The following is a 13,034-nucleotide window of genomic DNA, read 5'->3' on the forward strand; positions in this document are numbered from 1 at the left end:
CACAGAGCTCATTTCAGAGTCTCCTGGTTCTTAAAGTTGGTTTTAGAGAGCATGGAGAACACGGGAAGGGGTTTTGCTTCTTCATAAGAGAGTGAAGCTTGATTTTTTTCATAGAATCCCAGCCTGGTTTGTATTGGAAGGGACCTTAAAGCTCCTCCAGCTCCAACCCCTGCCACGGGCAGGGACCCCTTCCACTGGAGCAGCTTGCTCCAAGCCCCTGTGTCCAACCTGGCCTTGAGCACTGCCAGGGATGGGGCAGCCACAGCTTCTCTGGGCACCCTGTGCCAGCGCCTCAGCACCCTCCCAGGGAAGAGCTTCTGCCTAAGAGCTCAGCTCAGTCTCCCCTCGGGCAGGTTCAAGCCATTCCCCTTGGCCTGGCCCTACAGGCCCTTGTCCCAAGCCCCTCTCCCGGTTTCCTGCAGCCCCTTTAGGCACTGGAGCTGCTCTCAGGTCTCCCCTTCAGGAGCCTTCTCTTGTCCAGGCTGCCCCAGCCCAGCTCTCTCAGCCTGGCTCCAGAGTTGCTCCAACCCTTGGAGAATCTCCATGGCCTCCTCTGGACCCACTGCAGCATGTCCACATTATTCCTGCTGTGCCTCCTGTCTGCTGGACATAACTGTTCCCTTTCTCCTGGGGTCCTGCTTCCTTTGCATTTACTCTGCCTTTAAATGAAAGCTCCACCGTGCCCATTGTTCACTTAGCACACCCGTGGTTTCTTCCTCCTTGAGTTTCTGCCTTTTTCCTTCTCATCTCCATTGAAAACCGAGATGAAAGACTCATGTACACTCTTGTGTTCATTACAAGCTGTAGATAGCAGTTTTGCTTAGCTTAGTTTTTTAAAGCCATCCTTTATAAGGAGCAAATAAAATCCGAAACGTGTGGCTTTCTTCTGCAAGAATCATCACCCTTTCACGGCTGAAGATACCAGACCCCCAGCCCGAAAGGTACCGTGCTCATAAAAGAGCCTCTGCAGGGGGCAATTGCTGAGATGGATGGTAGCAGCATGGTTATACAAAGAGTGCTGACTGCTTTATTAGCATGAATAAAATGTTCAGGCTTTTCTTGTCAGAAAACACAGGATAGGTTATATTAGTCAATTAACCTGGTAACCTGAAGAGCTGTTTTTCTTTAACGTGAGAGCCTATGCTATTGCATGTAGAGGTTTTCCTCAGTTCCTCCGGTGGTTTTTCCTCCCATCAGCAGCACACTTTTCATTTTGGATTCTCCATTACTCAACAGGTATGAGTTTAAAGAATCACTGGTATAAAACACTGCAGTTCTGCACTGCTTGCTCCCGCATCTGCACCCCTCGTCCTGGCACAATGAGATGGGTGACATCGGTTGTCTCCCCACCTCGCTGCTCTTTTCCGCTGTGGACTGTTGAGTTTGTTTATTGTCAGGTTCTCTTAGTGTGGTTGCACCAAAGCCTTCAGGCTTTGTTTCAACACTTCCCACTCTGCGATTGCTTTAACTTGTGATTCTTTTTGAGCAGAGTTTTGCTAGTGATAGTGGGAGGAAAAAAAAGAAAATCAATGCAAATGAAAGTTGCAGGTTCTCAGTTTGCAGTTACTTAAATATTAAAGGCCAGGGGCTCCAATTCCTGCTTTTTGATGTGTTTTTATTGTAAGCCTGTCAAACGTTTTGCCTTTTAAATCCTCTTCAGACCTAAGTGATTTAAAATATTCCCAGGTTGTCTTATTAATTGTGTGATCTAGAAACCAAAGCTTTGCTTGAAAGAGCGTTGAGGTTCGTTATGTCGAATCTCAGAAAGCCAATCATTAGGAATGAGGGGGAGCCAGCTTCGTGGTATCTTGACGTTAACTGCTGCTGATTTCTAATGCTGTGCTCGATGTCTCGGCTAGGGAAACGCCGCAATTTCTCCCTCACAACACAATAACTTCTTTTAATTAAAGTTTTCATATACCAAAAAACACTGAAGGAAACACATGTGCACAGGTTACGGGGTCAGACTTAAACAGGGGAGAGTTAGGTTAGATACAAGGCAGAAGCTCTTCCCTGGGAGGGTGCTGAGGCGCTGGCACAGGGTGCCCAGAGAAGCTGTGGCTGCCCCATCCCTGGCAGTGCTCAAGGCCAGGTTGGACACAGGGGCTTGGAGCAAGCTGCTCCAGTGGAAGGGGTCCCTGCCCGTGGCAGGGGTTGGAGCTGGAGGAGCTTTCAGGTCCCTTCCAACCCAAACCATTCTGTGGTTCTAGGGTTAAACATGCACAGCGCATGCGTTGGGGAAAGAGTGACATTCTGGTTACAGGACAGTAACTTCTCAAATTTCTTCTTGATTTTGAGGGGGTTGAAATTGAGTAGCATCACTTGTGCTGCGCCATAAACTGGCGGTAGGAACAGGATGCTCCCTTAGGCATTTACTGCTCTGATTGTACCCGGGACCTTTTGTCTTACCTGGTCTGGCCACTGTTTTATTGAGACTCAGCTGGGGCAACCCCAAAAGCAGTGCCATTCCTCAGCCGGTTCAGAACACAAAGACAATAACGCCGCTGTCAGCACTGCTTTTCCCACTGCTCATGTTGTGTCACATCTCTGCCTTCACAGCACTGCTCTGGGTTTTATATCTCGAAGCTACGATTGACTTCAATAGGAGTCATGTTGCCAAATTGCACATTTCCTTGAGTAAACGAAGCTTCCTTCAAAGAGCTGATAGCTTTTAGTTCCTAAGTCTCTTGGACATCTTCATCAGGACAGCTTGTTCTTTGATTTTATAGCCATTCAACAAAGCGCTTTATGATAGCTGAAGGGGACAATTGCAGAAACAACAACCCAGCAATCTGTTTCACACTTGCTTTCGTCTGCAATCTGCTGGCGTGCTTTAAATATTCCAAAACTCCTCGTGTTCTCTTACCCAAGTGTGAGTTACCCACAAGTTTGCTTGCAAGCGCTTAGTACGGCTCCATTGGTGGCAGTTCGCTGGGTTTTTTGCTTTGTGACAGTATCTACAATCTGCTCCAAAATATTTTCTGTTTTCCTTTTTTTTTTTTCCCCTTTTCTCTCAGAAATGAAGGAAAACTTTGCCACAGGCCTTTTATGGCAGTGAATTGTTGTATTTTATTAGTGTGAGAGCTGTATGAAAAGCATAGAGGCTTATATATACCCAAAGCTTAGTTGTATTGACCTTGTCGTGCCTGCCTGCCACATTGCCTGAATCCAAAGCTTCTTAAAGAGACAGCATTCCAGTTTTCTACACTAAAACCACTCCAAAACCAAACGGTGGCTTCCCAGAGAAAAGGCCATAGAAGGTTTATGAGTTTAAGAAAAAGGTGATGTAATAAGTATTGTCCAAATGAGTTGCAGGCTGGATAGAATCATAGAATCCCAGCCTGGTTTGGGTCGGAAGGGACCTTAAAGCTCATCCAGCTCCAACCCCTGCCCCTGGCAGGGACCCCTTCCACTGGAGCAGCTTGCTCCAAGCCCCTGTGTCCAACCTGGCCTTGAGCACTGCCAGGGGTGGGGCAGCCACAGCTTCTCTGGGCACCCTGTGCCAGCGCCTCAGCACCCTCCCAGGGAAGAGCTTCTGCCTAAGAGCTCAGCTCAGTCTCCCCTCGGGCAGGTTCAAGCCATTCCCCTTGGCCTGGCCCTACAGGCCCTTGTCCCAAGCCCCTCTCCAGGTTCCCTGCAGCCCCTTTAGGCCCTGGAGCTGCTCTCAGGTCTCCCCTTCAGGAGCCTTCTCTTGTCCAGGCTGCCCCAGCCCAGCTCTCTCAGCCTGGCTCCAGAGCAGAGCTGCTCCAGCCCTCGCAGCATCCCCATGGCCTCCTCTGGCCTCCCTCCAGCAGCTCCACGTCCCTCTTGTGCTGCTGCCCCAGAGCTGGATCAGGGCTGCAGGGGGGGTCTCCCCATCACACAGCAGAGGGGCAGGATCCCCTCCCTGAGCTGCTGCTCACGCTCTGGGGGTGCACCCAGCACACGGGGGGGCTCTGGGCTCAAGCGCTCACTGAAGCTGGGTCATGGGGAGCTTCTCCTCACCCAACACTATCGAGTCCATCTCCTCAGGGCTCCCCTGCATCGACAACATCTTGTAGCATCATCTCCCTTTTGCTCATCTGCTCTGTCCTCTTCTGCTGTTCTGGATGGGGGTTATTTGGGCCACAATTAATTTTGTTGTGTTTCTTTAGCCCTTTCTGAGTGCTCTAAATGACCAGTTAGGACTTGGAAGGTCGAATTGTCCAGAATTAATGGGGAAATGTGGGTGGTGATGGTGGCAAGTACAGAGACATTTGATGGTGCCTCAATCTAGCTTAAAAATAGAGTATAACTAGTATTGCTGCAGCTAAGTATGAATGCTAAGTGTGTGAAGCTGCATACAGCAGGTGATTCAGTAGGCATTTGCTGCACTTAAGGGTAAGACTGCTGTGTTTTTCCACCTTACACAAAGTGGATGCCTCTTCCCTTATTAAATAGGGGCACTGAGTCACATCAGACCCATTGCTTCTGGGAATTAGGGTTATGGCTTCTGCACCCACTTCTGGGTTGTGTAGCTTGCTCTTAGTATTAAAGATTAGGCACCAAAGCCAAAAAGAAGGATAGCCACAGCTCAGCTAAAACTGAAATGCTGTTTGCAGCCCAGCCATGTAGGAAATGTCTTATTTTTTGTATGTGTTAAAGAAAGGGAGCTGCATCATAATGCTTCAAAGTGCTTAAGAGGACAATAAAAAGATGCCTCGTGTCATAAAGGCCTGCAGAGATTTACCCAGGAAAAGGTTTTCTATTTTAATAAAACACATTGCAACAAGGACGCGTTCTTCCCATTTGCTGCATTCAGAAGGAAACAAACACTAAGAAAAAGATGATTATTCAGTCGAAACCTGACAGCGTTTTGCTAGCGCTGTTATAAACAATATCAAATCCTGTCTTACAGTGGTTCCATGCTGCTATGAGTTGCATTTTCCAATGGTTCCCACAAATCCTATGGAGCCCTGTTGTGTCCCAGCCAGATGATAACAAACAACCAGGGTATCGCAGCTTAAAAAGTAAATAACTGCTTTGTGGACAGTTAAGCTGCTGCATTTGCCATCACAAATGGGTCAGGCTCAGGCTATGTAGCTTTACTCGCAGTAACCTATTCCGTTGTAGTGATGTGAATGTCTACGATTCTCTCTCTGTACCCTTAAGCCTGTTACAGCACCAGGAGGTTATTTCTTTATATTCATTGGTATCCCTTCATATGGGGTAAAACCCCTCAGATACATGTGGTGGGTTTTTTCCATCTCTGTGTTGGAACAAGATGATAATAATATTTTTCTGTTTATTAAATTAGCAACTACTCCGGGAGATGCAACAGATGGCAAGTCGCCCCTTCGCCTCCATCAACGTTGCCTTAGAAACAGATGAAGAGCCGCCAGATCTCATTGGGGGAAGCATAAAGGTGAGAGCTGGTGCTTGAGGATGATCCTCACAATTAATCATGGATGCTTCTTTTCAACTCTGGTTAACTCGATAATCCCAAATCCTCTGTTATATACCTGCAAGAAGCAGTAAGTTTGGGAAGGCCAATAAATACTGTTTTGATTTGGTTTTATCCCTTCAGGAATGTGATTACTACTTGGGGGCTGGTTTAGATTGAAAGTTATGCTGGGTCTGTGGCATGGATTTTGTTTGCCTTGTAAGTTTTATCCCTTGTAATCAAGAAGGATGCAGCTTCACTCAATAGTTTGGCTACAAATAGCTATAGGTGCTGCAGATAAAAGCCATTTTTTCTGTGATATCTCAAAGTAAACAGGAATATAATCATGTCTGTGTATTACAATAGAGTTAGCATATTTCAGATTATATCATGTATAAGTTCAAATACATCTTGTGATGTGCAGAGATGAGTGGGGAGAAATCACTGTCTTGCACCAGGCTGGCGTGTTCTTAGAACATATAGTTTTAAGAAAAGCCTGTTTAAAAGGAAACTAATGAATTAAAAGACCTTTTTGATGTGATGCTTTGACTAGCAGACTTGTATATAAAAGGAAAAAGTTAAGAACCTGAGAACACTGATTATTTTCTCTCCTGACACAGCTGTTTTATCTTATTTTATTTAGACTTAAGGTATTTTGGAAGTCATTAGTCCAGGCACTAAGTTTCTCATGTTCTGTTGCTGGGACAAGAGAGCAAGTTCTGTTTTTCTATTAAAAAAATGTGTATTTTAATTATTGCAAAGCACATGAAAACAGTCTGACCCCAGGACTTCTGTTTGCTGAGTAGGGATATTTAAATCTTGGCCTTCGTATCAGGAAATGCCACAATTAAGGATGCCTGGATAGCTATAGCTTTTCCTTATTTATGTGAGAATATAGTGTTTCATGGCAAGTTGCAATACTTTTTCTGCCTGATTGATGTCCTGAACCATGTTCTGGGTGGGCACTGTGTAGAATCATAGAACAGTTAGGGTTGGAAAGGACCTTAAGGTCATCCAGTCCCAACCGCCCCTGCCATGGGCAGGGACAGCTCACACTAAACCATGGCACCCAAGGCTCTGTCCAACCTGGCCTTGAACACTGCCGGGGATGGAGCATTCACAACTTCCTTGGGCAACCCATTCCAGTGCCTCACCACCCTCACAGTAAAGAACAAAGCTTTTTTGGTATATTCTCCTAGTTTCATTATTTGTTCTGGTTATTTACTGTCTTACATCCGAACCTTTAGTCCCAAGCTTGAATAATTCCTGAGCTCCCCCTTGCCTTTCTCTGAAGTCAGGGATTAATGTCCATGTTTTGCAGAGGTGAAACTTGTAACTCCATTTCCACACTATGCTCCATTTACAAAGGTACTCAGTAATTTGGGATATTGGGATACTCAGTGACTGAGCAGCTAAGCTCACCTGCCTCTGGGACCTCTAGAGGTTCCGAGTAGTTCTACTCCCCATTGACTTTCATTTGACTCCAGATCACTCAGTTTTTGTGAGTTGCTGTGATTTCTCTTACAAGGCTGGTAGGCTCTGGAAGTCATTAGCCATTAATAGCTCCCCAAGACTTTGAAATACAGGCTTGTAAAATAGGATTGTCACTCAGCAAATTAGGATGAGCCTTTTTTTGGTTGCTTCGTTGGAGAAGCTGTGGGATGTGTATGGATGTTCCCATCGGGCCGGAGGTGGATTTGTGAGGCTGTAGCCTGGCTGCTGCTGCTTTTGGGTTGCAGTCTGTCTGTTTGGGGCCCCTTTCCTTCTCCTCTTCCCATTTTCTGGAAATAAGATAAACTAAGAGCACCTCTCCAGTAGGATCAGGACAGAACAAAGCCATCCCTAACTTTTTGATCTCTCTGACAAGTTTGTCAGCACTCAGAGCTGCAGAGGAGATAGCAAACTTGGATCTCTTACCTTCTGATCAGTGTGTGATTTCTCCTCTTGTTCACCTGGCAATGCTTTTCCTTTTCATTTGGGCTTATGGTCTGATTTCTCCTCCGTGCCTCTCTGTGCTTTGTCATCATCTCAATTACTTTTGTGATCATAGGAATGTTGAACTCTTCTCTTTTGAAGTGCTTCCATAGGCAGCACCACAGACAGGATTTCCTCTTTCTCTCACTCACTTTCCTTGCTTTCCCATGTCTGTCATCTTCCGTATCTCACTTCTCTGACCTCCTTGGGTTACTCAAGAAGGGATGGAGAAGCTGGTTTTAAGCATAGTAACTCAGACTGTGGACATACGTCCCCTTTTAGACCCAGAAACTGTTACCAACTGCTAATTGCCCTCTGTGCTGGTAACTCATACAACTGTTTCTCAGTCAACTTTAGGCATGGATGAGATGGTCTGATTGAGGCAAATGGCACAAAACCTGTGCAGTTACAGGAAGCCAAATACAGAACGTGGACATGGGCTGTTGTGCCAGCAGGTACCTTCATCTGCTGGAAGATTTGGGTGCAGAACAAGGATGCTTCTCCATGGCAGGGAGAATCACTACATTTTGGGGGTGCTTTATATAGGTTTTTTACCATCTTGGAGAACTTGGATAGGGGATAAAAGCATGAATAAAAGTCTGGAATGTTTCAGCAAAGTTGAAATCACAGGGAGAGGAGGCTCCGGAAGTATGGGGGTTGTGAGCAACTTGGGAAATGACACTTCTTAGTCTGGCCTCTTGGATACTGCATCTAAATAAATATAAATTGAAGTGAAAAAGCAGTCTCAACATCCGTGGGATCAGCTTTGGTTTTTCTCCTCATCCTTTTTGCACCTGCGTAGGGAAAAAGGCTCTTAGCAGGAGGGAGCTGAAGAAAGATGGGCTGGGATGATACAGAGCAGTAGAAGTGCATTTTACTTTGTATTTTGTCAGTTACTACCCAAGAAAAGAGTGAAGTGGTGCTGCGTTGCTGACTAAACTGTTCTTCAGTTCCTCTGCCATTCGCTGTGTCCAGCTCCAAGCGCCTTCATTTTAAAGCAAGAAATCCAGCCTTGTGTTATCATAACTGCATTGGTGTTTTTCTTTCCTCATGTGAATCAAAGCCTTTGGTTAATAACGAGTTGATTTGAGGGCTACAAAGGAGAAGTGGAAAATGGGACGTCTTGTCTGCAAGAGATTAATTTCCTTTTCCATTGTGGAAGGCCAGTTGGCAGCCAGTGTCAAACTAGTTTCATCCCAAGCTAATGTTTTCCAGCTGGACAGTATTAGAACCATGTTTTCAATTAGTATTTTTCCTGGGGTACTTAGAAGTAATAGAAAGTGATTTACCTGCAGGGAGACTATTCATATTACAGACTGCAGCTAGGCAACACGTAACTAGCTGCTTGGGTTGATTTCCCACTCAACAAATACCCACTGGATTGCAAATCTACTGCTAAATTTGCTTAGTTATTACAAAATCCACTGGCTTTTCTCTGCAGCTTTTGTGTACTTGGAGGTGGTGCATATTGCAATGGTCTGTATTTAACATCTCTGGGTATCTGGGCCTCATCCAAGTGTCTGAACTGGTATTAATGTAACTCAGGCCTTTTTAGGTCTTGTTATCTGCTTAATCTGAGTCCTGTAGTCCTCTGCAGCCACTTTTAGAAGAAGCTTTCCAGAAAGAATTTGAGGACAGGCTGAGAACATTGGGGCTGTTCAGCCTGGAGAAGAGAACCTGCATGGAGACCTCAGAGCAACTTCCAGTGCCTGAAGTGGGCTACAAAGATGCTGGAGAGGGACTCTTCGTCAGGGACTGTAGTGATAGGACAAGGGGTGATGGGTTCAAACTGAAAGGGGAAGTTCAGGTTAGATGTAAGGAAGAAGTTCTTTACTGTGAGGGTGGTGAGGCACTGGAATGAGTTTCCCAAGGAAGCTGTGAATGCTCCATCCCTGGCAGTGTTCAAGGCCAGGTTGGACAGAGCCTTGGGTGCCATGGTTTAGTGTGAGGTCCCCCTGCCCATGGCAGGGGGTTGGAACTGGATGATCTTAAGGTCCTTTCCAACCCTAACTATTCTATGATTCTGTGATTCTGAGTTTATAATTCTGACATTGATTTCCAGATATCTTGAAGTTGGTGATGGCAAAAAGTTAATGTTTGTGGATTCCTGGGGAGTACCACATACATAGCACAGCAAATGCTTAGCTTGAGCAAAACACCTACAGGGTTAACAAGAAGATTGTTGCATTAGATTAAAAATAGCCTTAAATTAGAAAAAAATACCTTGAAAGCTTTTATAGGGTTTGACAAACAGCATCCACAAAGGTGGATGTTCACCTAGCAGAGCTGGTGCATAGAGCAGCCTTTGCTGCGCTGCGTTTAGGGATCCGAAGTGTGAAGGCAATGCTAAGAAGTGATTATCTTTGCATCTGTGATCGACAGGCTGTCCACAGCTCTTGAGGGAAGGATTGAGTGAACAAACTCCTCGTGAAGTTCATTTAGCACGTTCTGTACCTTCATGCCAACGTGCGTTCAATTCTGCTGTGTTAGGCTTCTGAGGGCAGAATAGCTGCACTGCAAATCCTTCAGCAGCTCACCAGGCTGGCTGATTCCTTAAAAACAGAAGGGAAAAAATGATGGGAAATAGCATCTTACTCCAGTAATTGTTTGCTTTGTTAGGGAAGAAAGTGCTGTTGAGTGGTTTAAAGAGTGCCAGAAGATCCCATCTGTTTGAGAAGCACGGAGATGAAGTGGTGGGCTGAGTTAGGAGTGGGCAAGGGATACCACAGATATATATTTTCAGTTTACTTGTATTTTGCATCTGAGCCCTTATTAAATTCTTTTTATCTTGCGGTGAAGTTGTGACCAGCAGAGGAGTAGGAATCAGACTGGATTGGATTGAAAGGGACTTTACAGACCATCCAGTTCCAACCCCCCTGCCATGGGCAGAAGCAAATGATAGTTAAATGCGTGTCCCACAGGGCAGTGGGTTAGGGGAAGCCTCTGGGGTACCACTGCACTGAGGAGTGATTTGAAATGAAGCATCATCCAGCTCCAGTGCTTCCACAGCACAACTTCATGTTTACGTGTAGCTCTATGTTGGGTTATTTCACTTAATGGAGAAGTTCAGTGAAGAACAACAAAGGGCCAAGGAATTGATTTTTTTTACAGCTTTTAGCCTGTTTTGGTTGTCGCTTCTGATGACTCACTTCCCCCCTTTCTTCACATGTTACTGCCCTGCTATTAGTCCGTCAATTCACTGATGGGCCAGCTTCTGTGACCCCCTCCCAACCCGCTTCACTTAAAATGAGCTGGGTTAGGGGAAGCATGGTGAGCACACAGTCACCGTGCCACTGAGCTGAGAGTCATGGGGTCCTCGTGCAAGCAGATAGGTTTGAAAGGCTGTCAGGGTTGAGCTGTGATATATAAAAGTAGTCTTAAGCAGAAATGCCCAGGCTATCAAGATGCATTAGAGGGAGGCGGAAAGCAAATTAGGGTTTTTTAAGGATGGTATAAATAAGCTGAAAGGGAGAGTCATTCATTATCCTCAAAAGGAGGGTAATGGTTGGAGGAAAGGGAATGAATTTGAGGAGGGAAACCATAAACTGAATAAGCTTGATGTGATGTGGCAGTTACTGGAGATGGTTCACGTGCAGCCTCTGAGGCCAGAAAGGCTGGTTTCGTTTTGCCTGACCTGTCTGGGACAGGCTGCTTGGGTTTGTTAGCTTGCCTTTTGGGATGCAGTTTGATTTCTAATGTATTATTTCTGGGGTTTCTAGCACTGGCTGCTTCTAGGAGCTCTTCCTTGCATTGACATGAAGGTGTTCAAAGCATGTCAGTGTGTAGCTGTCTCCTTGTCTTTAGCAAAAGCCTTTCCGCTTGTTAGACTGTGTGTGCAAGTGGAGGCAGGAGGCTTCCTGTGGCATCAGGGTGATGAGGGAGCACAAGACTCATAGAATCACAGGTTTGGGGTGGAAGGGACCTTAAAGCTCATCCAGGTCCAACCCCCTGCCATGGGCAGTGACGCCTACCACTAGAGCAGCTTGCTCCAAGCCCCATCCAACCTGGCCTTGAACACTGCCAGGGATGGGGCATTCCAGCTTGTACTTTACATTTGGTGTTAATTCTCCTTATACTGGCCCACTTTCTAATCCATGTAAGAGTGTATGGTCCTTTTTGAAGGAACCCTGTGCTGGATGGAATAAGAAGGGAGTAACATAGTAAGAAGGGAGTGTTATCTGGACAGCTGAAGTGTGCAGAATGGATTAGCTGCGCTGCAACTGCACATAGCCTGGCTGTGATCCCTGCTGAGAAACCAACAACAAAAACACCTGATAAAACCTTCACCTAATGAATTATTTCCAGTTAACTGGTGCTGGGTATCTTGTTTTGATTTCTGTTGCAGAATAAAGGACTTGGAGGGGGGAAACTTTTACCACTTCCATAATATAGTACGGAATATAAATATTTGGAAGGGAGCTATCATGAGATCAATGGAGACATCTGTTAAACCCGCCTTGTCTTTAGGGACTATTTGGCTGATAACTGAGATTTAACTGGCTGTAGGTTTGAGGACTGTAACTATTTCAGCAGGAAGGACCCTGATTTTTCGCCAATAAGGAGGAATTTGCTGGAGGGAGAGGATGGAGCTCAAAGCTTCCCACAGGAGAGGGTTTTTCTAAGCTCTTTTTTCCCTCTAGTGCAAACGAGTGTCTGTTCTGATTGAAGTACTAGTAACACCAGCAGCTTCTCCAGAACGTTATCAGAGACCTGTTTGCGTTCCTTGATGCCAAGTAGTTGTTTTGTGTGTCTTGTGTTTGCCATCTTCATCCAGCTGTACTATTTTGTAGCGGTTTTAGCTTATACTTTTTCAAGTGCAAAAACCAGCCGAGTGGTTGAATAGAACCAGAAAAATCCTGCCTCTTCACCCATGTAAAATCAAAATAAATAGCCCACCCTTGGCCATATATATATATATATATATTGCTACCCATGGCCTTGTCCATCCCATCCCCTCCCCAGGGCATCAGCAGGGATTTGCGAAAGGAGGGCGAGCGTTGGTTTATGTGAGCAGCAATGCTCCAAGCTGTGACACGAGATTCTGTCATTTCAGGATGACTGCTTTTGAAATACAGATCTTTTCCTTCACCCAGAGCTTGTGTTTCCATTTTGCTGGGTTGACAAAGGGTGCTTTAAGATAGAAAGCGGTTGTTAAACGCAGTGGGAGCAAACTCGGTGCCCCATGGAGGCTGCTTTGCGTGTGTGCTCCCTGTTATTGGAAGCTCGGGATGCTCGGGTACGTATTTTCAATTTCAGCTTGTTAGAATTCATTGAAGATGAAGAAATCTTTGCGTCTGATTTTTACTCAGTTGATTCAGTTCCTCGTCTGCAGGTTTGGGGCTGAGTTGTGAGCAATTCATTCCCCAGCCCTTGTGTCACTTCCATCGTAGCTATCAGGGATGAGGTAAATGTACATTTCTAATCTAGACTCATTTACTGCAAATCATTGCTGAAATTCCATTCATCTCGATCCTGGAGAACGTACATATTACCCTGAGAATATGATTTCTTTAAAGCTTAATACTCTCTTCTTTATAGAAAATTGCTTGTAACTGATTTTACAGACGTTCGCTCCTCTTTTAATGGCACCATTTGGAAACTTGCAAATACAGTTTGACCCTTTTTGCTACCGAGTAAAAAACCATCTAAAGAAGTGGAG

General features: G+C 45.4%; 1 protein-coding gene across 1 annotated transcript in view; it reads left to right on the plus strand.

The window, feature by feature from the left end:
- Positions 1–13,034, plus strand: part of ATRN (attractin) — a 181,212-nt gene that overhangs the window by 154,089 nt on the left and 14,089 nt on the right. Inside the window, 1 exon segment of the mRNA XM_065662241.1 lies at positions 5,276–5,383. Within this exon segment, the coding sequence (XP_065518313.1) occupies positions 5,276–5,383 (108 nt within the window).

The sequence above is a fragment of the Lathamus discolor genome, chromosome 1, assembly GCF_037157495.1.
Source record: "Lathamus discolor isolate bLatDis1 chromosome 1, bLatDis1.hap1, whole genome shotgun sequence".
NCBI classification, from domain to species: Eukaryota; Metazoa; Chordata; class Aves; order Psittaciformes; family Psittacidae; genus Lathamus; species Lathamus discolor.